Here is a 23066-nt window from a genome sequence, read left to right as displayed (position 1 = left end):
ATGCTATTACATGGCCAAAGCTTTGAAACCTTAGCTGATCCTCAGAAAGAAAATTTTCCCTATTCTTTCCCAGAGTATGCTACATAAAGTAAGGAGGACAGCTAGCAATATCCATATCCAATATCTGTAACCAGATGTTGTTAATAACCGTAATCTTTAGCATAAACCCATGAGCCTCCAACCCTTCAGATAAACTATTTTCTTTTGACTTAATCCAGCCTTTTAAACACAGGTCTAGCTCTGCAAGTTCAACATAGCTCCAAACTTTTCCTGGTTTCAATAAAATAGATGCTTATTTATTCAGGTTCTATTCTACTCTTCTAATGATTACCTTATCAATTGTGTATACTGTATTTTCGTATTTTTTTCCTGTCTCAAATTAGCTGTCACAATGTTATTCCATAACATTTTTTTCATGATATAGAATAGGTGAAAAGCTGTGGAATTCATGAAGGGCTACAAAAAGCATCCAAAACATTGGTCAGCTCAAGGAAAAGTGAGCTTGATAATCTTTGGGCTAAACAACACTGTGGTGCTAAAAGGTACTGAAGTATTTTATGATGTATTCACTATGACTTAAATGACATATTCAAGACGTCAGTTGTGCAACTGCATGTGTTTTTATTCTTAAAGTCTGGAACTGCTCCAGCAAAGACAGTGTTTATAGTTCCTAGTGGTCCAATTTTGCCTAGCTCTTCTGTGGGAAAGTCACTTTAGGAGGCAGTATAGGATTTGACTCAGCACTAATGGCTAATGTAGAAGTTATACAGACCACAGAAATCTCATGTAGGATGTATTCATCCTTCTGTAGAGTGTTACTTTATTTAGTGGCTTTGCTTATGCAGAGACTGAAAATAAATGCTATGGGAATGACAAGAAATGCTGGAACCTCTTAACCAAGCAACGTTAGTAAGAGTTTGAATTAAATTGAGGATTCAGATCTGAAATATTAATGTTCTTCCATGAAATACCAGAAAGAGAGGGGTGGAATAAAAACAAGTTCTGGTTGCAGCAATGGAAAAAGGCTAAATCTGGCCAATTTTTAAGGGAGCTTGTATTTAAAACATTTTTTTTGTTGTTGTTGTTGTATCTTTGAGGCAATATTTTGCCTTTCTATTTTGAATTCTGAAAGATAATTATTTTGTGTTACTGTGTCTGGACTGCTCATTCAGAGGAGGCATTTGTGTCCTAAATAGCACTAAGAGGTACACCTCAGACTGGTAGGTCAGAAATTTTACCTCTTTTAACAAAGGTACTTTTGAAAACATAAAGGGAAATGTTGAAGCAAACAGTTGTACAAAATAATCCTGAATTGTTTCTGTACAAACAAGAAAAACCAACAATCAAAAGAATGTGGAGTCACTGTGATCCATGATTCAGTGAAGGCTTTCCTCCTAACAGACCTGCTCTTTTCTCCACTTGAGCAAATGGGAGTTTTGCCCTCAGCTGCAGTGCATACCTCTACCAAATGATTTAAGCAGAACAGCAACAAAATAATCTGGGTAGCATGTTAGGAGCATGGAGTGGGCACACTGCCTGTAAGTGTTTAGTTTTTATTTAAAAAAAAAATAATTATTAAGCAAATGTGTAGGGTATTAAGGAAATTTGTAGAGTATGTCTGACTGTATGAGTGTGTGGGTGCTGTGCTGTGGTAAAAAGAGACTAATTGGTTATGCTTTTTTTTTCTTTTTCTTTTTTTTCATACTTTAGGCTCCTGTATGGGGGGATTTTTAATTGATATTTATTTCTCAGCAGAGCTTAGAATAATTTTAAAGCTGTGTAACTCATTGTTTCATGAAATCTATTGTCAGCATCTGTTGTAAACATGTGTTTACAAAACAAACTCTTGAATACTTGATATTTGGAAATAAAAAAATAGCATATCAAGTGTGTTTTATTTATTTATGACAAAAAAAAAAAAAAGGTACCTGCATCAGTGTGCAATCAGTCTGGATAAGGTGATGAAGTATTTACTTTTTTAGTGCTTAGTCAGACAAAACCAAAGCTTTCCACTTTCCATTTCCTCTAGAACTAAATTTGATTTATATTGGTTACATGAAAAGAAATACAAGTTTGTTTGAACTAGATATCAACAGAGTTGGAAAAACACATAGGGTACAAGTCTATGTGCGTCTACACTGCTCAGCAGAGGCCCAGGGCATGAACCCAGGGATGAGACTCCTGATTTCTGCACTGTGTAGTGCTTATTTCACTCCATGGCTCTGGTTTGGACCACACCAACAGGCTGCCTCCACGTGGTTTGTGGGGTAGGGCTGTGCCACAGACAGATCCCAAATGTCAGAAGTGGTTGAGACAGGGTTGATCTTCTCGTTCCTCTCAACACTGTGTGCAACAGGGACCCACATGTCCTCATGCAACACCTCAGGCCTGCAGCACACACCACAGTACCACACCATAGAAGCAACACACCCTTGTAGTGCTGTGTACGTTTAAAAATGAAACAAATGGAAAATGTATTTTGGGTCCCCAGACCCAAAATCAGCAGAGCCAAGAGAAGCCCCAGGTCTAAGTTCTTCATAATGGGCTGTGGCCCACCTGGTCTAGCAGTGTGTATATGAGCTAGATCATACTATTTGGGTTTGGAGCAAGGCCTTTCACTTTCTGCGCTCACTTTTATTTATAAGCATAGATATATCCATAAATGAAAATTCTGTCCCAGGGCAGCCTGGTTTTCAAGATCAAAGAACAGTTGAAGTTGAGAGTATTTTTCTAGACATGCTTCATTACTGAGCCTTTACGCCAAAAGTATTTTGACCTGTATTGCATTTTTCATGGCTGGGTAAGCTGTGACTTCTTTCTTATGAAACAACAGCATTGACCAAAGGAAGCTTTGCTGCCACGTGGCAGCTGAATTTGCATTGATTCAGAACACAGCTTGGCTCTGTGAAGCATCTAAGTGCACTTGGTTTGTGACCTGTCAGAAACTGCAGTGGTGTGCACAGTACCGCAGGTTCGAGCTGTCAGGCAGCTTCAGCGAACGTGTGCAACCAGCGAGGAGGAGCTGCTGTTTCACAGACCGGAGGACAAACCTGTGGGGCCCAGGTCTTGTCTGACCAAGCTCATGGTAAGAATTCTCCATTTTCATTTTCCGATACATATAGCCACGTTAAAGAGCATCTTGCAGAATGAATGTCTCCAGTGTCCAACAGTAGAACTATTAAATCAAGGAGTGGGCTGTGGATAAAGCTATCAATAGATTTCTGTCACATGAAGGGCATTGTTGCTAGTTTAAAACTGAATAAATGAGTTACCTTGGCAGAAGGGGTTGAAAAGCACTGCAGGCAGTGCAAGGGCCACAGGAGAGGAACAGTTGTGCGGCTCTGCGCTGACATCTGCTGCCTGAGTGGGAGTAAAATTACCCCAGGCAGCTTCAAGGCGGCTAAGGCTGTGATTGCATCCCTTCAGATGGAACACACGTTTCCGAAATGACTCTGCAGCTTGTACCCCTCTTACTGCACTTTGGTTCTGGCTGCAGAGTGGTGTCAGAGCACTCAGATGGGCTTGCTTCTTGATGAAACTAAAGGAGGAAGCTTTATTACAGGATAACACCTAGTGGGCAACAATCACCCATGGGTGCTCAGGCCTTGAAAGGAATCCTGAGCAAATCCTGATACAGTGAGTCTGGTTTTTATTTATTTATTTTTCCTCCACACTGCAATGAGAGCTGTTAAAAAAGCTCCCACCTACACTATCTGATAGTTTGGAGGGCAAGGCACCGTCCTGGAAGAAGGAAGGTGCCTTCCAGGCACCTTCACACTGAGGAGGATGCAAACTCCTATCTTCCACTTTCTGAGTACTTTAAGCTGTCACTAAAATAGGAAGGACAAGAAGGGTAAACATAAGAGTAAAAGACGACACTGTTGCACCATTCCTTCTCTGACTATGCCCAAGCATTAAGAGAGGAGCAAGCACCTTGCCAGATTCTTTCAAGGAAATGTACTTTCTGAGAATGAAGGGCACGTGGTTGGTGCTCAGTAATTCCCTGCACAAAGGTATGAGTGAGGTACCTTGAAAACTGTGTTTTTTTTTGTTTGTTTGTTTTTGTTTTTGTGGACTCTTGTGCAAGGAGACACTCCTTCTGAACACCCACGATCCATTTTCATTAAGCCCTACAGCCCTACATGTCCAGTCTGCTGCACTTTGCTGTTGTAGGGAGAGCTCTGCAGGGAGGAACCAGGGGATGGCACCATATAGTATTGCTTTAGTCCTGAGAACCACCAGCTGTGCAGCCAGGTGCCTTGACTTCAAGGAAGAAAGGATCAGGTGAATTGGGATTAAAAATAAATAAATCACAGCATGTCTTAAACAAAAAATATATATTATTCACAATCTCCAGGAATAATTTATAACTAACAGAATGTAGTGTGTTATTTCATTACCCATTCCTTTGAAAGTGGATGGATTCTTAAAACTGGAACTGTAAACATATTTTTAAAATAAGTCTTAATTACTAGGAAAGCTGGATCATCTGGACTTCTCTGAAGCAGGTAAAGTAAAACACTTTTTATTTCAAGAAATATTGCTTCTAGACTTTCCCGAAGCCAGAATTGTTCTATAAAAGTATCACAGAAATATACAAGATTTAAAAACACAGTCTGTATCCTAGTAACTTGAAACCTATGTACAAATAGCATCATTCATGACCATAAATACGTTTGTTCTATCAATCAGCCCATAACACATACATCAGATAAAGAGCTAGTTAATTTTAACATATGTACAGAGTCCATCAAAAAGACTGCTTCTTAAAATTATTAAAATCCTACTAAAAGAATCTCCTTTGTAAAAAGTTTCAACTTAAAATACAATGTGGTGAATGTAAGTTTAAATTGCAGTGCTTGCAATAACCAAAAAATACTCGCTACACTAGGAAACATAACAGATAGGAAACACTCCCATGAATTGGACACTATGGAATTACACCTGTTTGAGGTAACTCTCTTTTTTTTTTTGTTGTTGCGCTAATTATTCAGAAATTTATTAAAAAAAAAAAAAAAGCAAGGGAAGATATTAAGTTTCTAGTAGTACAGATTTTCAAAGTAATTTTTGAATTATACTTTATAAAACTTAATGTATGGTAAAGTTCGAGAAAAAAATTATAACAATACAACAACAAATATTATCTAAACTACAACTTTTTAGCTCATTTGCCTTTTGTATCTGGAATAATGTAAATCTAACATGATTTTATCATTCCCTTTTATGCCTTCTTGAAACAAAACAAAATAAGAATTTAAGTATCAAAATGAAAATGATGATTTCAAGATCAAAATGAAAAGAATGACTTCAAGATATTGTTCAGGCCAGTAAAAATCAGATGTGCTGACAAAAGCATGTATGTATGTAAACCTTTCTACCAGTATCAGGAAAAAAAAGAAAAGTCAAAAAAAATCATGTATTTTTAATACTGACATAATCAATATATAGGGAAACAATCCAATTTAAACAAATTCTCCTACAGTTAAGAATTATTAGCCATACCTTTCTGAGAGTAAATTTAATTAAAAATGAAGTAACAAAAACATGCAATATTTTTGCTAAAATAAGATTAATTCTGTTTCCACAATCCGTGCTGATTACCTTTTTCCTGTCAATCTATTTATTGGTTTCACGATTACATTAGACAATGAGCAAACTAAGAACAGGTAAGTTATTAGATTCATAAATGGTATGGCATACAGATTTTAAAAGTGCAACATTATTTTACTTAAAAGTGTGACATTAGAATTTCCAGTGGTTAAAATAATTTATCAAAAATACATTATGCAGACAGATTGGGTGAAATGAAACATTCATTCATGGTGGGATCATTTGGAAATAGAGAAAATAACTTGAACATCCTCTTCAAAGACATAATATTAGCTTACAGAGAATGTGCTACTGCTTTAGAAAGTTAACACTGTTTCTTTTCATTAAAATGCTGGAAAACTCTTTTTCCAGTATGGAGATTCACTGTGAAGGCATGTGCATGTGAATGAAGTAAATACACGTAGACAAATACTGAACTGGTCTCAATTTAGCTGCAAAATGTATCTACAATGAACATGGAATGTCAGTTGTCATGATTACCTTTATTAGTTTGCTAATAATAAAAAGGAGAATTTTTTTAATGGTCTGCCACTTGATCTAATCCAAGGAGAGTGGAGATGAGGCACTGCCTTCTACATTTCGAATTTGTGAATTTTCCCCTGTAAGACTCTGTTTCTTTTTTTTCAAGGAAGTTCCTCTTTCCTGGGTACCGATAGGTGAATCCCTAATGGATATGTTTACAGCCTGATGAACAAGGGGTTCATTGGACCTCACAGGAAGATATATTTGGTCTCCAAATAAATCTTCCATAGCGTCACTGTCCTGATGAGTGTCTTTCTGAGGAATGCTGATGCGTTGTAGCATGAAGCTATGCCGGGACTCCAACTCTATCAAACCGTTCCCACTGAAATCCATATTAAAACGGTCTGATTCTTTATCCTCTCTCCATTTTTCAGCTTGATGATTATTTCTCCAGTGTGCATCATTCAAACTACTTTTCTCAGGAATATCATTGTTTAATTCAAGTTTCCTCTCCTGACTTAAATTCACGGTGCTCAAAGCTAGGGCTGCAAAGTTTGTTGGCACAATGAGCCGCAACTGTTCGTCAGTCAGGCCGCTCGATTCTTCAGCAGAAGTCATTTCTGCCGAGGCTGATGTAGATGATTCGTCCCCATCCTCATTGCTTTGAGCAGTGTTAGCCTTGTCTGTTTTATTTTGCTGGTAGTAACTGTTCAGCAGTGCAAACATTCTATCTACATCCTTCAAGTAATTAGTCCAGTCAGCCAGACTAAGTCTATAGTTGTATCTGTATTCATATAAACTTTCATTCACACTGTACAAGTCTTCCAGTCCTTGCCAGTTGATGTTGTCAGTGAAATTGGCCAGGTTAGCCTTCCCATCCATCCCATAACTGTCCTCTGTTAAAAGAAAGAATAAAGCCTAATGGTGAACACCAGCGTAAAAGTGTAAGCAAAGCTGCCACGTGCTTTTCTACTTCCATTTGCTTGAAAGCACCATCATGCGTAGCATATGTAGGTCAAAACATAAGATGCTCCACATCTTCAGTCATCTCATTAATGATTGTGGCCTCAGGTGTGTTCACAGCTCCTGCTAAACACACACTGGTAAAGCCCCTGTCTTCTGCTGCATCCTTCGACTGAGTAAAATAGAGTAGAATCTGGCCTAATGGGACTTTGTGATGGCATTTAAAGGCAAATCTTCCCTCTGATAGTTCAAGGCAGAAAACTTGCTTCAGTACACAAATAATCCATTTGCCTTTCCTAAACACTCCACCAAAGGATGCAATGAATAAAAAGTGGTTAAACGTAATAGCTCAGCCTGATTCTGAAAGCCATTGCTGACCAGAACTTCAACAAGCCCATAGGAATTTGGTGTAGAAATAGCTTGAGACATAAGGTCTGCAAAACAACTAGCCACATTTTATTTAATACAAGATAGCCAAAGGTAGCTTTTATATTTACTCTGTAAACATTCATTTTAATTTACACGGAGCATGTACAAGAAATAAAAACTGTAAAAACTTGGTGTGAATTATAGGACTGTACTATTATGTAAAATGTTATTAAAATATACATAGAGTATCTTCTAAATGTTTTTTTTTCCCACAAAAAATAAAAAGCTTTCAAAGAAAGTATCTAACAGATTTGTCAGACAATATGTCTGCATAAAAAGCACAGACTTGAGTCTGTAAATAGCAATGGTAGTACATTTTATACTCATCATAGCTGGAAAAAAAAAAAAAAAGTACTAGTTACTGAGCCAGCCTAGAGTGGCTTGGCAAACACTTGGTTAACTCCCTATCACAGGAAGCAACACAAGCTTTTTGGATTTGGTGGAACAGTTACGACAGAGTGCCTTGCTTTCGTCTTTTCCTGAAGTAGACAAGAGAAATGAAATCACAGCATGGCCATGAGCACCATCTTCAGAAGTTAAATTATAAATAATTTGTTTTCTGAAACAAACAAAAAAAAATAATGAAGTACTGCAGAGATTTCAAGAAATAAGTCGTACTGTTCTGGTGCTTAGAGGTATAAAGGGCTGTAGGAAACATCACAGGAAGGGATATAGCTTTGAGGAATTTCAAAATTAATCAAATTCAAAAGGAATTTCAAATTCATCAAAAAAATCAGAAAAGTCATCAAACCCTCAAAGAGATTAACTACACTACAAATGCTAAATTATTTAAATTTTGCTTTGTTATTATTTGTATTGACAGCTTTGTATATTGTTTTTTTATATGCCAAATCAGAGCCTGTGTAGGAAAATAAACTTCCATAGGAAGAGTCAATAGCCAAAGTGGTTTGGTGTATGATGGCAGAAACTGAAACAGCAGTGCTGCCATTTATCAATAACAATTCTGAGGATGGACCAGGGCAGTGTGGGGAAAGCAGAGGCCAGGATGGTGGCTTTGGGCCCAAAAGAGCCTCTGCTGTCTGTCCAAGGGTGGAGGAGTAGGGTTCCTCATCAAACCTCAGTAGTGGGGCAATGAGGCTGTGCAGCAAAGAAGTCAGATCAGCAACGAGCTTGTTGTATTTCTACAACATAGCTCAAAGGCTGAGCCAGAACTAAATGCTCCGTTATATTGGATCTGTTTTTTCCCCTCTAAATGTTGCACTGCTTCTGCAGTCTCAGTCTCACTGCTGATGAGTGAGGATTTTCACAGCTGGGAAGGCACTGGAAATTGTTCCATGATCTTCATGTTAAGCAGAAAAAAAAATAACTTGTTTAAATGCATGGAACAAAGGTAACTTGTATTCATACATGTTAAACAAATAGGAAAGTTGTCTTAAGGTCGTAGAGCTGACTGTATGTTGGTTGACAGAGCAAGCCAACTCACAGTTTAATTCCACAACTTAGTAGTAAGCGTGAAGTTTCCCACTGAAATGAAAGTATACAGGGGGGAAGGGAGAGGAAAGAAAAGGTTTTCTCCTGTAAGAAATCTCATTACAAACAGGCATGAAGCAGGAAAATGCAGACGAGTTGCATTTGAGTAACAGCACGTCAGTGGTTTCCCTCTATGGATATTTGGGAATCTCTCAGCTATATCACAGACCCAAAAGAGACAAAAAATGTTACTAACTGTTCATAATAAAACATCTTCAGATTTTTTTTTAAAGTCAAGCATTATCTAAACTTCATTGTCCAATACTATTGTGCCTCAGAGTCCCATGATGCTATCTGTGGGTGTGTTATCCCAAAACTAACATAAGCATGTGGATGTATCTCCACTGAGACTAAAGGTAAGTGGGTACAGTCACTTCCTTAGTGGCTTTGAAAAACCATGGACAAGCAGGAAAGAGGAGACTGTGATTTCCACATCCTGTTATCAACACTTCTATGGATTCACGGTCTGTATGTCAAAGGACACAAGTGACACAAATTCTTCCCTGCTAAAGTTTCTCCCTATGTATTAAGCAAACAGCACTACACTGGCTGTTCTCATTCAGGCCCATTGTCCCAATATTGTACTTGTAACACCTGCAGTGCTGTACTAACTTAGGACATTTTAAACTGGAAGCAGATCTGATTTGAGAAATTATGCAACCTGAAGGAAGGGGTTTAAATGGCTTGGCAGCATAGGGTTTTTCCTTTCTTATTCCACTGGTTTCTCTGCAGGTAACATAAAAATGGTCCTCTAACAGATCCTTTTAATAGTTCCTGAGAAATGTTTTTTGTTCATTTAAAAAAAAAAAAAAAAAAAGAAAGTTTAGAAAAAAAAATTCCATCAGGAAAGGGGTTGAACCATATTCTGAACCCAGGCACCTGTGTACACTGAGAAGCTGGGTGTTTGGAATGGAGCAGCACTGAGCAATGTCACTTGTGTTATACTATACATGCCGTTTATCCCAGTAGCATAACCTTTCTGACTCGGTATCAGAAGTTAAAATGTTTTCATTACTACACTGTGCAACAAGATATAACTTAAAGATTATTTCTGTGTGTTCTACTATTTCATTAAATCCTGCAGTTCAAAAATGCCATTTCTGTTAGCTCTGTAGTTAAAATTAGGAACGTTTACAAGGACATCTTATAATGAAAGACTTCAAAGCATAATTACAGGGATTACTTTCTATCACTGTAGTAACTGGTTCCCACCAGGCTGTTATAAGCAATGCAAGCAACTGAGATATAACCAAATAAAAACATCATTTTCCCACATCCCAAAAATATACAAGTGAGAAAATATGAAATTAGCTGCATGGAAAAAATAGCTGCTTAAATTGGAGAACTACAAAACACTGAAATCCATTCTCTTAATTGTTCCCTGGCTGCTGGGAGCTAATGACAGGATTCTTCTCAAAAGACCCTGTGAAGAAAAAAAGTTTTCTGTAGACTTGTATACTCCTGTTGGGCCCAATTTACATCTCAGGCAAGCAATGTATATCAGGAGCTATTCCACCAAAGCACATGGAGATGAAAATGTATAAAACTGATATACAGTGAGAAGGTATCAAGTCAAAATGTGACATTAGACAGACTGCTTACTGAACAGCAAGTGCAGTACTGTTAGGAACGGGGATTTTTCAGTCTCATCAGGCTTTTGCTTTATGTTTGACTGGTTCCTCCACCAGGAGGGGTAGCTGGGATAAACAGGTACATATGATAAATGTAGTTGTAAACAGCAGTCTTTCTTGCATACCTTGGGTTCGAGAATTAGGGACAAAATATCTCGCCCATTGCCCTTCCTCAGTTCAAATACTGCAACCTTTTAAAAATATTTAGTTTTGCATGTCAGATCTGGTCTGAAAGCATAGGTCCCCCTGCCCAAAGGAGCCTTATCTTTCTGCCTTACTTCCCGTGAAATTCTGGCTTCTGCGCACATGCTGCTCAAACTGAGCACTGTTTTTGCTTAAAGCAGCATCTGCCAACAATTTCTAAAGCCAGTGAGAAGATTTTACTTTACTTATGTAGGTTTGACTAGGCTCTTTGGGTACATACATCTCAGAAAGCCTTTTAAGCACATTTATTATTAATTTAAAAAGCATATGTACAGACTTCCTAAATAAATACAGGAAACAAACAAACAAACAAAACAAAAAAAATCCACAACAAAAACAACAAACCAACCAAAAATGCAGCAACAGGAAAACAACCAAAAGACATTATTCTATTTTCCCTGTGTAAACATCTAAGAAATACAGGCATGGAACATGAGTTGTATGAAGTCTTGCTGTGACAATAAGCTAAGTTAAATGCAGAATGGTAGGTCTAAAAAACAAAGGCCAAGTTCACTGTAAAGTAGTTAGAAAAGGCATGCATGAAAAGCTATGGTTGTGTGCAACATGGCAGGATACAGACATTAGTTGAAATGGACTGGAATCATGCAATTATTTGGAAAGAAGCTGCTGAGGAGAATAAAAAAGTGTGGATACCTGTGTGGATCATAGCTTCCTCCATCTTTATTTCCTGATATAGGAAAATACAAGAGTAACTTTTGTTAGTGTTTAGAACTTGTAAAACCATTCACAATGTAGCTTTCCATGCACAGCATCTAATTCCTAAAAAGAAATGTACTGTGTTAAATAAAGACAGAGTTGCAGTCCAATAAAGATTTCCTGGAAGTTTTATATAAAAGAACTGAAAAACCATAGTTTTTCAAAAAACAATAAAACCCCCAAATGATTAATAAAGAGAAACGTTTGTAGCTGAAGAAAGAGATACAAAGATGCAACAATATAAAATACATAGAAGGGAATATTCCTGTAAAAGAAAAAAAAAAAAAAAAAAACAACCAAAACCACACACACACAAAAAACAAACAAACAAACGAACAAAAAAACCACAATTTCAATCAATCAAATTGAAATGCAAAGAATTCCAGACTTATGAAGTATAAATGCCATCTATTTTTGTGTTCAGAGAATCTTGTAAAGAAATACTGCTTTCCTTATAAACAGAGAGGCTACATATGATTAGAAATTTGCAATGTTAGGTCCCAGTTTGGTGTAGAGCCCAAGGTTGGTCATACAGGCAGAGAGCAATCGGAATAATATCTCATCTGCTACTGGGAGGCAGAACCTAACCAAATAAATCCTGCAACAGAGAAAAGGGTTATGGCTATGAGTAAGAGGATCTGCATATGCTTGTTATTGCTTCATGCAAATAACGTGATAAACTATCTGCAGAATTTCTGTCAAATGTTGTTGTTTGTCATCAATATCTGTCTATAATAACCTGTGCAAACTTGCAAAGAAGCTTTCTGGTCATGCAGTTATGCAGGATGGTGTATTTAGATCATTCCAATTTACTCAGAGCAACAATTAAGAGATTGAGACTTCATGGATACAATTGAGGAGATGACAATAACTTAATAAAATGGAAATAGACACCCTCTTCTACTTTGCTTGTACCTGTTTCAAGTCCCTTAGGCCTTGGATTGCACTGCTTGTAACCTTGACAACTTCGCAGTTCCATTAGCTGTACATGTAATTGATTCAAAATGCCTCTTTCCACTGTATGAACAGTATTTGTCAGCTGAGAAAAAGAGAAATGGGGGAGAAAATACTTATTATCAAAATAATAATAAAAATAATGATAAACAACCAATAGAGGAATTTAGTGCGCAATATTTTGTAACAGGGAAAGGAGTTTACCTGATAGGGATCGGTGTTCATATCAAAATATTCCAAGAAGCCAGTTGCAAACTCACAGAAGAGAAAATTGTGGGTGTCATTAACTGTTCGCAAACACCAGTAAGTGTTGTTATTTGAGCTTGTGCAAGCACAGAAAGAGCCCACTGTAAGTAAAAAAAAAAAAAAAGTTATTAGCTTAGGTGAAAAATAATATGCTTGTTTCTTGTACTAGCAAAATTTATAGATTATTTACTTAAATTCTAGATCAATTAAAAAAGATCTTATATTCGAATAACATTAGATTCTCATCTAAAAGAGGACAAACTTACAAACTTTGTTAACATGCAAATTTCTCAAACATATACCTAAAGAAAGCAGAATACAGCAATTACTATAGTTAATAGGACATATTCTGTTCTCATTTGTATATGGTTTATTTTACTTTTCAGCCTGGGGAAACCTAGAGCAGGATTCTACTCCAGATTGAAGACACCGAGAGCCAGGTGTCACATGTGAGATTAATGTCTCTAAGCCATCGTTAGAGAAAATGAAGATCTCATGCTTGGTAGAGTACGGGCAGCTATTCAGCTAACCAAACATAGACATGTACTTTAGGGTAAAATCACATATGGACCAAGATATGCTTTAAGTGGTCTTTATATTGCATATTTTGTGCAATATCAAGATTTTCAAATATGATAGTAGGTGAGCCTCTTTTCATTTCTTTTCAATAAACTGTAGTTTAACCAACAGAATAGTAGGAGACAATAGGTAGTGTCAACACAAATATTAGATGATTTAGTTTTAGTACGACATGTTTAATGAGTTGTCTAAACTTCTTCCCAAAATCACCGTACTTTTAAGGCTGTTTATAATCTCATTTTGCCTGTGGAAAAGGCTCAGAAAGGTATCCCTTTTGAGTTTTAAACAAACTGATAACAACACTTTGTTTTAGAAGAATATCTTTTTAATTCCAATAATAAAATATTAATATGCCTTAGATTTTTATTTAATTAGTTCTGTAGCTTTCTGTAATAGTGTTAATGTGTTTAACACACTTTATAAAACTAGTAACGATATTGGCCCTTTTCGTCCATATTATTGGAATCAATACCTTGGCTCTTCTTTCAGTTATGAACTGCATCAAAGGGACATTTTTTTTCACCCCATGACTCTTACTGGAGCATTTCCAGAATGCACAGAAATATGAGAACACTTTTCTTAACTGTTTGCTACTCCACAACTAAAAAGCAAGACACCAATCTAATTGTTGCTTTTAAAACAAACATGCATATAACTGCTGTAGGAAATTTTTAACACATAAAAATCTTATTAGCAAAAGTTCTAGTGCAATCAGAACAGACTATCAGTAAGAGACAACATCTTTCTTGAAATGAGTATTATATTTGCTCTTAGCAAATTTTCTGTTCAGAGTCAGATTATTGTACCTTAATCACCATTTGATCCTCAAGTTTTTGAAAGTAAAGTTTTCAATCGCTTTTCCTCCTCTGCCACCAAAGATGAGAAAAATGTTGTTTTGTTAATGCTGAAAGCCTAGAAATGTTGAAGCATGTCCCAGTAGGATTGTTATCTATATACCCTGAAGTTTAAAGGAACTTAAGATATTTTCTAGCTATAAGATTTTATTCTTACACAGTAGGTGAGCATTCTGCAGTTCTGACTTTAAATTTTTTTAGAATATCAAAAATGGGAATAATGTGGAGAATTCATAAGGGATAGTGTTTGTATTTTCTTCACAATAAGTTGTTTATGATAGGCTTTGATATCAAAATGGTAAAATTAAGGCAGACCTTTTTTGTACTGAGGTTTGTGACACAATGCTACCTCACTTAAAGGTCAAGTCACAAGAAAGAGTTTGTGACAAAATCTTTGGTCATAAGTCCCTTGTCTAAAACCACAACATAGCAAAGGAGGAAAAGGGAAAAGGTTTTAATTCAGATATACACATTATCTCTTGAATACCAGATTATATGATTCTATTTTGCCCCCCTCCCCTCAAAAAATCTGACTGAACATTTTTCTTAGGAAAAAATAGGTTTGCAGAAACTTTTAGGACAGTAGTGAAAGGGTCAAAGTTCCACTAAACTTCTCAGCAATATTATGCACATGGTCTTTAAGCTCTAACCTCAGTAGAATTAATCAGAGTATTTGCAGAATTCATTTTGTATGGTGAACATGCAGAATTACTATTTCAGGGATTTGTTACTTCTGCTCACTTTTATGAGACCCAGAGCAGACCTGCAGCCTGGACAAAGTATCAGAGTTTCAATGCATTTAACATAGTTACAGTGGTTTATGCTTGATGAGTATCTCTCTGTCATCTGTCCTGGATGAGTATTTCTTGAAAAATTTAAATTCCCAAAGAGCCTGCAGTTTTGTAGTTAGCATTAAATATGTGTGAATAATTTGATTTAACATAATGGAAATGAAGTAAGGAGTTTCGTTCAATCTTGTGAGAGAAAACTCATTTTTTCTTTAATCTGGGCTCAGAACTTTTCAGACAACTGTAAACAAGGGATAACAGTGATTGAAGTCCTGAAGATAACATTATTATTTATTAATACCTTAAATCTAAAAGGCAAGATCAATACTATCACCTCAGGACATAGTAACCACAAAATGTGTATGAGGTACAGGAAATGTCTAATTCTATCACACTAATTCTATCTCACGGTGTCACAGCTACTTAATTCTGCTAATCTATCTATTGGTTAGATTAGTTTCATTATATAGGCATACACAAATTTACTTGGATACAGATGGGGAAAGGGTTTTCCTTCCTTTTCCTTTCCCTCTTGCAAGGCTAAAGACTCACAACTCCTAGCAAATATATTCGGTCATCTTGATCACCAAGAGATGACACGAACCTCAGTGGCTGGCAATGAATGTCTACTTTTTAACAGGCCAACTCTCCTTTTTGCTTCTGCTGTGTTTCACATACAGTCTCTTGTAATAATTCTATATAAATATGCAACACAAAAATTACAAGCATACTCAGGTGACTTTCTTCCTTAAGACTTCAGAATAGCAGCAGCAGCACTGCTAAGTGACATTTTTCAAAATAATGACCTGACTGACTAAACGAAGTGGGAACTATTACACAGCAGAGGACAACCTAGTTCACCTCTGCACACAGAAGCAAGACTTACAGTTCCAGAAAGGTGCTGTTTGCCAGTGATTATTGTCGTGGGTAAAACATGTCAGTCCAGGAAGGCTGCACTCATCTCCTTTCTTCTGGCGCTTTTTCCCCTTCCTTTCCTTCTTCCTTCTGCGATTCTCTTTGAACAGCTGCAGTTTGCCATCTACCTCCTGTGCTGCTTCTCTGTTCAGAGAAAAAGTTGGGCATGTCTGACAGAACAGTTTCTATTTGGTTAAGAAGAGCATTAGCAATCTTTACGTCTGTATGGCTTTTTTAAAGATTAGCTGATGAGAATATGACCTTTTGGATGCTGACTCCTTCAGCACAGCTTCCAACCCCAGCAGTTACAACAAGGTGCTCTCCTCAGCAAATATAAGAAGTGATGTGCTTTCGCATTTAGGTTTAACAGGATCTTTTTAATGATTGCTTATCAATCATCTTCTGAAATGATTAATTTCTCCCATTTCTATCAATAGGGCTTTTTAATATTATTCATAAGCCTTCATATGTATGTCCAAAACTACTGAAGGTTTGTTGTGAAAGCTTGCTATATATGACCTTTTCTTTTCCCCATCTCACCCCTTTCACTCTCCAAAAATATCATACATATTTCTCCAGTCACCAAAAAGCTAGCTGAGAGAGCGAGAAGATAACAGCAAACTTACTTGAAGGGATGAAGATGGCTCTTGATTTTCTCTTGGGCCTTTACCCCTTTCTCTTTGTTGTAGTAGCTACATTGAAAATTATTAAGAAATATCAAGTCATGAAACAATTCATTTTCAACATAAAAACAAAACAGAAACATACCATCTTTGACATTTTCTTAAAGAACTACACAAAATGACTCACGATCTTCATTTCATTTAAAGAAGTTATATATATGTGAGTGATCCTATGCTAGACTGTGGTAAAACTACAGCTGTGTTCAATATGTTAGTAGAATACAAACATATTTAATCTTAAAATTTGTACATGCATCTTCAAAGAGTATTTTCTACTCCTGAAAGGGATCTAACTAAAATTTGGATCGTGGGATAGTTTGATTTTCAACTATTTTGAATTAAGATACATACCCTCACACTTGAATGCCTCTCCAGAAACAGGCTAACTTTGATTTCTTCTCAAGTCAATAGAGAAATAAGTTCTACTCAGGAGAGATCCAGAGCACAGACATTTACACGCCTATTATGAATCAGCTTCTTTCCTTCCCTGTTACAGAAATGACACCTGAATAGGCTAACCTTAGTCATGAGTTTCTAAAACGGGTTTAAATATCAATAGTGCTTAAGTTCTTTCTTTTCCATCCAAAAAAAAAACAACCAAACAAAAACAAACCAAACCAAAAACAAACAAACAAACAAAAAACAAACAACAAACCAAACTTCAGAAGTATCTAAACCTTATCAATCAGTGTAGCTTCTAATTCTGAATGTTGTCTATTTTACCTCTGTTTACTACAGTCACATTCATCTGGTTTTCTTCTTTTTAGGTGTCCTCTAACTTCCCTCAAATTCTTAATTTTGTCTTGGAGAGCTTCAATCTGCAGAGAATATTGCCTAGTCAGAATTATTCTTTGAATGGGTAGGTAGCTGTGCAAAGGCGTCACTCAGGTTTCAAAACATCCCTTACCTCCTTGTCAATGTACGCCTTGTGGTCCTTCCAAGCTCTGGCAGATTGGTACAGCTCCCTCTCACAGTGAATAGTGTCATTTGGAAGAATAAAACATCTGTACATATAAATTGAACAAATAAGAAACAGGAGGTCAGTGGTTTCCCAATTGCCTATCCATTTGTTCTCTTTCTTCCAACATTCCTAAGAATTTCTTTGTTATAATCTGTTAAGAAATAAATAAACACTGTAATATCTTCTCATGCTGACAATAATAATAATTGTTTTAATCTGTTTTCTCTCCAAAATCAAAAAAAGTTCCTTATCCATGACAGATGCTCTCTGCCTGCTAAGCAAAAATGCAATGATAATGTTATGTTGGAGATTTTTAATCCGATCAGAAATGAGATTGCAACTGAACTAAAAATCTGTTCAGAATTCAAAGCCTCTTGTTAACTAAATGTGCTCATTCAACCACCAGCTGCTGAGAAATATATTCTTCTTGCCACATGAACGCAACTCATCTTATGAGTATGCAGAATAATTAAAAATAGAACACATAGTCAACGGAGTAAAGATCAATATAATTAATAAAGATCAATAAAGAGTAAAAGAGCAAAAAGTTCATATAAGTAATAAAAAAAAGAAAACACTCGTAATAAAGTAGTGCAGTGACAAAAATATTCATACTAGTGTTTGAAAAAATAGTGCTACCAAGAAAAAAGAATAATTGAAAGTCCAAGGAAGTGGAATGAGATTAAGAATCCAGCAGACTATAGGCTGGAATTTCAAAGTCTCCATGCTGACAAACAAAACATCCATAAATATAGAAATATTCCAGTTTTATAGACACAGCCTTTTTTGGGGCCCTGCTCCATCAGAACCCTTTTTAAAATTTTTGAGAAGAAAACCAGAAAGATTTAGATGCTTATCTCTTCCCACCTTCTCCTATTATGCTTTCTTCCTCACTCACAAACTGTAATTCTGAGAACATTACTTAGTAAAAGTCAAAACTCACTATGGAGAAATAATCATTTTTCCAGAAAGCCACTTGAGGCTTTAATAATGCCACGCTTGCAAATGATTAATGTAAAGAAGGAATAATTTTTATTTGTTCAAAATTAACATTTATGTTATCTTTGATGTTTCTGAAAAGAGAGAGAGAGAGAAATACTATTTATATTTTAAACATGATAGGAAGGTTAATAGAGTACTTTTGCTGCCTGTGTCTGCCTGACTTCAGATCAGTCATACTAGCTTTTTAAAATGAAAAATAATTTGAAATATTTGCCTTTTCATTCAGATGTAGGGTAGAGTTAAAAATTGAAATCCAGGTATGTTTCAGGATGGAAAAATGGTTGCAGGTCTCTTTAGGGATAAACATATCTAATGTATCTTAGCTAACGTTAGTTTCTACAAACAGCTAAGTATTAAGAAAGATAGTATAGCTGATCTAATCTGTCCTCACCTGGAGTGGGATTACAGTCATCTAAAATCTAGGCCTCTGTGCTAAGATGGTAGCCCAGACTTTATAATGAACAGCAAGAGAGTCAGCTTCATGGGGTGATTAATCCATCATAAGATACATGTTTTGAAACAGAGAAAGAATCCCCCTCTAGAGATGCCTACTCCCCCTCAGAGATAAAACTGTAACTGGATGCCTCCCTCTTAAACACACATATTAAAGTTACATGATTCCACCTACTAACAAGTACAACTCAGGCATATCTAAAATTATCTGCAACGATAATTTTAAGTTCTTTTATATGGGAACTATATTTTAATATTTTATTTAAAAAATGAAAGAGAGAGATCACAATTAGAAAATGAAAAATACCTTATCGTAAGGAAAAAACAAACAAACAAACAAACAAACAAACAAAAACCAGAAAAAGCAACTGTACTTGTGTGTGACTCTGACAGAACTGGGTTGACCTATAGCATCAGTGCCATCAGCAACCATTGTGTCACCAGGAGCACCATTGGTTTCCTCTGCGTCTTCCTCATTTTCAGCATTGTGACGTTTGGTGATACTTTTGGTCTTTAGCACCTGCAGTTCTTCCTCTTCCAGATTTATGTCATATATTTCACCTTCAAATTCCACAGACAAGGATCGTGTTTGGCGAGTGTGAACAAATCGTGGTTTGTATTCTGAAGAAGAAAGAAACATCCATGGTTGCATACACATATCTACAAGTCATGCCATGTACACCCAGCATATTCCAAAATGCAAGAAGGCTGTTCAATAAAACAGCTTATTTTTCCTGTGGCTTTGCAAAAACTTATTTAATTATTTTTTGATAATTCAGGGCCTGCACTTTCATTAGTAGCATGAAATTCTGAATGCTTCAAGTTTTGCATTTCATGCTAGGCTGACTTTACGCCACAGTTAATATATATCTCCAAATAAAATCAGTATCTCAGAAATAGTCACCTAGAATGAGACACTCAGAAAAACAAACAACAACAACAAAACAGAAACCACAGGATTATCTGTATATGTATAGATACTCCTACGCACACATACATCATCCGTATCTATATGTACAAGTCATAGACATCCTGCATTGTAGGATCAGAGTGAACTTACAGGGTCACAGAACCACAGAATGGTTGAGGTTGGAAGAGATCTCTGGAGATCATCTGGTCCAACCTCCTGCTTATGCAGGGTCACCTAGAGCTGGTTGCCCAGGACCATGCTTAAAGCTCTTTTAGTTACAGTTTTTGAACTCTGCAAGTACAGCAGCATATGAGTCAGATTAATCATGACAATTAACTCTTCTGAGTATTTTTTATTGCCATGTTCAGGAATAATTGTGTTTAGGCTCAGCCTGGAACACCTTCACTTTTTACCTTGTCCCAAATCAATCTGATAAAACCCATAGGCAGTACCACACCAAAGTATATTCTGTCTAGACACAAACACAAAGAGCTCTTAATATACATAATTCAGCTTGTAAAAACTGGTTGTAGGTCATCACTTTCCATTTGTTGCATCTATGCTGAGCATATTTTTGTCACCTAATGGTTAGTAATAATTTGTACAGCAGAATAAAATGGGAGCTCTAAGAAAGTACTGCCTTTGGCATATAGGATAAATTCTAGTGCAAGTTTTCAGCTAGTGCCTTTGAGAGACTCATACTGAGCTTTTCCTGAAAGAATCTATTGAAAGTGCAGATAGTGAGCCTCATTCAGCTCTTCATTCAAACCACTCTGTCCTTCTAAACTATTTCAGTGGTTGCCTGCTGTGAGGTGAAAAAAAGGCTTCCCAGTCATGCAGTGAAGACATTTATCTTCCTAAAGAGAAAAAAACACACACAAAAACAAACAAACAAACAAACAAACAAACAAAAAAAAACCAAAAAAACACCACCCATAGTTTCAAGGCTTCTTTCTTATTTACAATCATATTAATCATCAATAAGATAATGAAGAAAGATTCATAGGATCAGATGGGTCAAATTCTGGTGTTGTAACAGTCTCTGATGATGCTACTTATTAATCAAGTGACTGAAAGATTTTAGAATACATAAGCATTTTATCCAAATGTCATCTAAAAACTGAGGCCTGAACTAGTCCTTCCCTTAACAATGCCTCATCATCACCTCTGTTCTCCGCAGATGAGCACTAAGGGGATTTGGCAGAGGAGGCAGAAGAGGAGAAGCAGGAGGAGGAGAAGTGAAGAGGAGCAAAAATGCTGTAGAGGAGAAAAGCATAACAAATTGACCTTTGCAGATGCCCCTTCAAATGCTCTCTTGTTTGTCCCTTTCCCATTTCCTCACTTTCGCTCTCCAAGTCACTGCCCTCAGTTGCAATCCCCACTGAGCCCTTGCTGGCACCCTGGCAACCCTTCTCTTTCCAAGGTACATGGCAGGTATCTCCTCTTGAAATGATCACCAGGGGGCACATTGCACAGTCTGAGAATCACCCCAGCAGGCTGTGACATGGAGACTTCTCAGCAGAGGTCTGCCTGTGCACGCTGTGAAGTTCCTTAGATCATATTAAACAAATGGAAGAAATTATGTCACGGCAGCATTTAGTCTGAACAATGAGAGAACTTAAGACAGACAATATTGCGGTTGAATGTACAAAGAATACCAGGGATTCTTCGCATGCAGAGTGGGCGAGGCTTTAAATCAGGAAATATTTTGAATTATACTGCCATTATTTGCTTATTTCATAGACATCTGTGCAGCATCTTCTAACTTTTCTAACTCATGTCTCCGCAATCTTCCTGTTGTGGAGGCCCGTCTATTTCATTCCCCAGTCCAGTGCTCTGAACCGAGCACAGAAGCGTGCAGCCTGCTCTTGAACAAAGCCCCTGAAATCCAGGTCCACTTTTACTGTAATGGCTACAGAACAGATAGCTTATTCATTACCGGGCAGATAGATGAAAATACCAGTTCCATTTAAAATAGCAGCTTCTTTTGCTGTATAAGTCCTTAGCAGAGACAAACCCAAGGGCTGCTGTCTCGAAGCCTGCTTGTGCATTCGCTTTAGCCCACGCTCCACTAGAGGACACTGCAATCTAACCTGTTTCCTTGCAGGGATCCCGGTACAGGCTTGCCTGAAAGTTGCAGCTGGGCAGAAATTAATTCTGCCAGCAGTCACGGCACTTCGGTGCCTCACGTAAGAGATATCTTTGGGATAGCATCAGACAGCATCTGAATTCAGTGTTACCGATGCAAGAAAGCACTTGCTTTGGCTGCCTTGGCAAATAAGGGCACTGGCTCAGCCGCAGATGTCACCAAGTTTCCGTGTGCCACCAGTGCGATAGGTGGCACCAGCGCATCGCTGCCACAGCCAGTCCAAGGAGTATTCCCTGCTGTGGTGTAAGCGATAACTTCAGTTACTATCATTGTTATTACAGAGGCAATTATGCAGAACCTGACTGCCAATTACATATGTATTCATCGTACACGGGTGTGAAAACAAACGTATGCTGGTAAACCAGCACCCTGCGAGCCTTTTCCCCCTGTCCTTTGCCTCAGCATAGGAGAGATCCAATAACACTTACTTTGCGCGTTAGGGTTTCTCAGGAACTGTCTTTGATTTTTTCTTTGGGTCCTGCTGTTTCGGTAATCAGTGTCTCCACAGTTGCAGTCTTTGTCTTTACCACTGTATCCCCGGGAGTGGATGCTGCGGGTCCTCTTCCTGATGGCAAGTATGTCACTAGATACCTTACACTTGTGAATTCGAAGCTTGCCAGAGGCATCCTCTGTGCACTGCCACTTCTGCGAGAGAGAGAGAGAGACGTGAAGACGATTTCCCAGCAGCCTTTCAAACCCCTGCTACTTTCAGGTGGATTGTAAAATATGACAAGCAAATTTATTTAAAAACTAAGCAGTCCCTTAAAGAACAGATTGAGATGGGTAACATTTTAAGGGACTAAATTCACTCATTCTTCTCAACGTATCTCCCATGCTAGGAAAACATAAGCTTGAATGAAATCACTGAAAATCTGCATAAAAAAAATAAAATACAACCCAGCCAAAAAAGATGTATAAATCAAGAGTATCTAGACTAAACACATCCCTGAAAGGAGCAAGTAAAAACTCTTAATTTACTGAGCCACAGAGCACAGCTGTCAGGGCTGTTTTCACCAACTCTTTTTTTTCCCTTTGAAAAAACAAACTTTGCTTCTTTGTTCTGTA

At 37.1% G+C, this 23066-nt stretch overlaps 1 protein-coding gene across 50 annotated transcripts in view; it reads right to left on the bottom strand.

Moving 5' to 3' along the window:
* Window positions 1-4325: 4325 nt before the first annotated feature.
* Window positions 4326-23066, bottom strand: part of SULF1 (sulfatase 1) — a 128349-nt gene continuing 109608 nt past the window's right edge. For 29 of the 50 annotated variants that reach the window (XM_040545898.1, XM_040545899.1, XM_040545880.1 and 26 more), the window contains 9 exons: window positions 22430-22646; window positions 19317-19563; window positions 17434-17530; window positions 17250-17344; window positions 16470-16535; window positions 15815-15987; window positions 12666-12808; window positions 12423-12546; window positions 4326-6968 (listed from right to left, as the gene is read on the bottom strand). In XM_040545898.1, the coding sequence (XP_040401832.1) occupies window positions 6148-6968; window positions 12423-12546; window positions 12666-12808; window positions 15815-15987; window positions 16470-16535; window positions 17250-17344; window positions 17434-17530; window positions 19317-19563; window positions 22430-22646 (1983 nt within the window). In that variant the 3' untranslated portion in view covers window positions 4326-6147. Of the gene's footprint in view, window positions 8024-11444; window positions 11479-12422; window positions 12547-12665; window positions 12809-15814; window positions 15988-16469; window positions 16536-17249; window positions 17345-17433; window positions 17531-19316; window positions 19564-22429; window positions 22647-23066 lie in introns of all 50 variants that reach the window. The other 21 variants (XM_040545924.1, XM_040545922.1, XM_040545923.1 and 18 more) reach the window with 2 other exon arrangements.

This window comes from Cygnus olor, chromosome 2 (genome assembly GCF_009769625.2).
Source record: "Cygnus olor isolate bCygOlo1 chromosome 2, bCygOlo1.pri.v2, whole genome shotgun sequence".
NCBI classification, from domain to species: Eukaryota; Metazoa; Chordata; class Aves; order Anseriformes; family Anatidae; genus Cygnus; species Cygnus olor.
The sequence above is the reverse complement of the archived record's forward strand: the minus strand, read 5'-3'. Positions and strand labels throughout refer to the sequence as shown.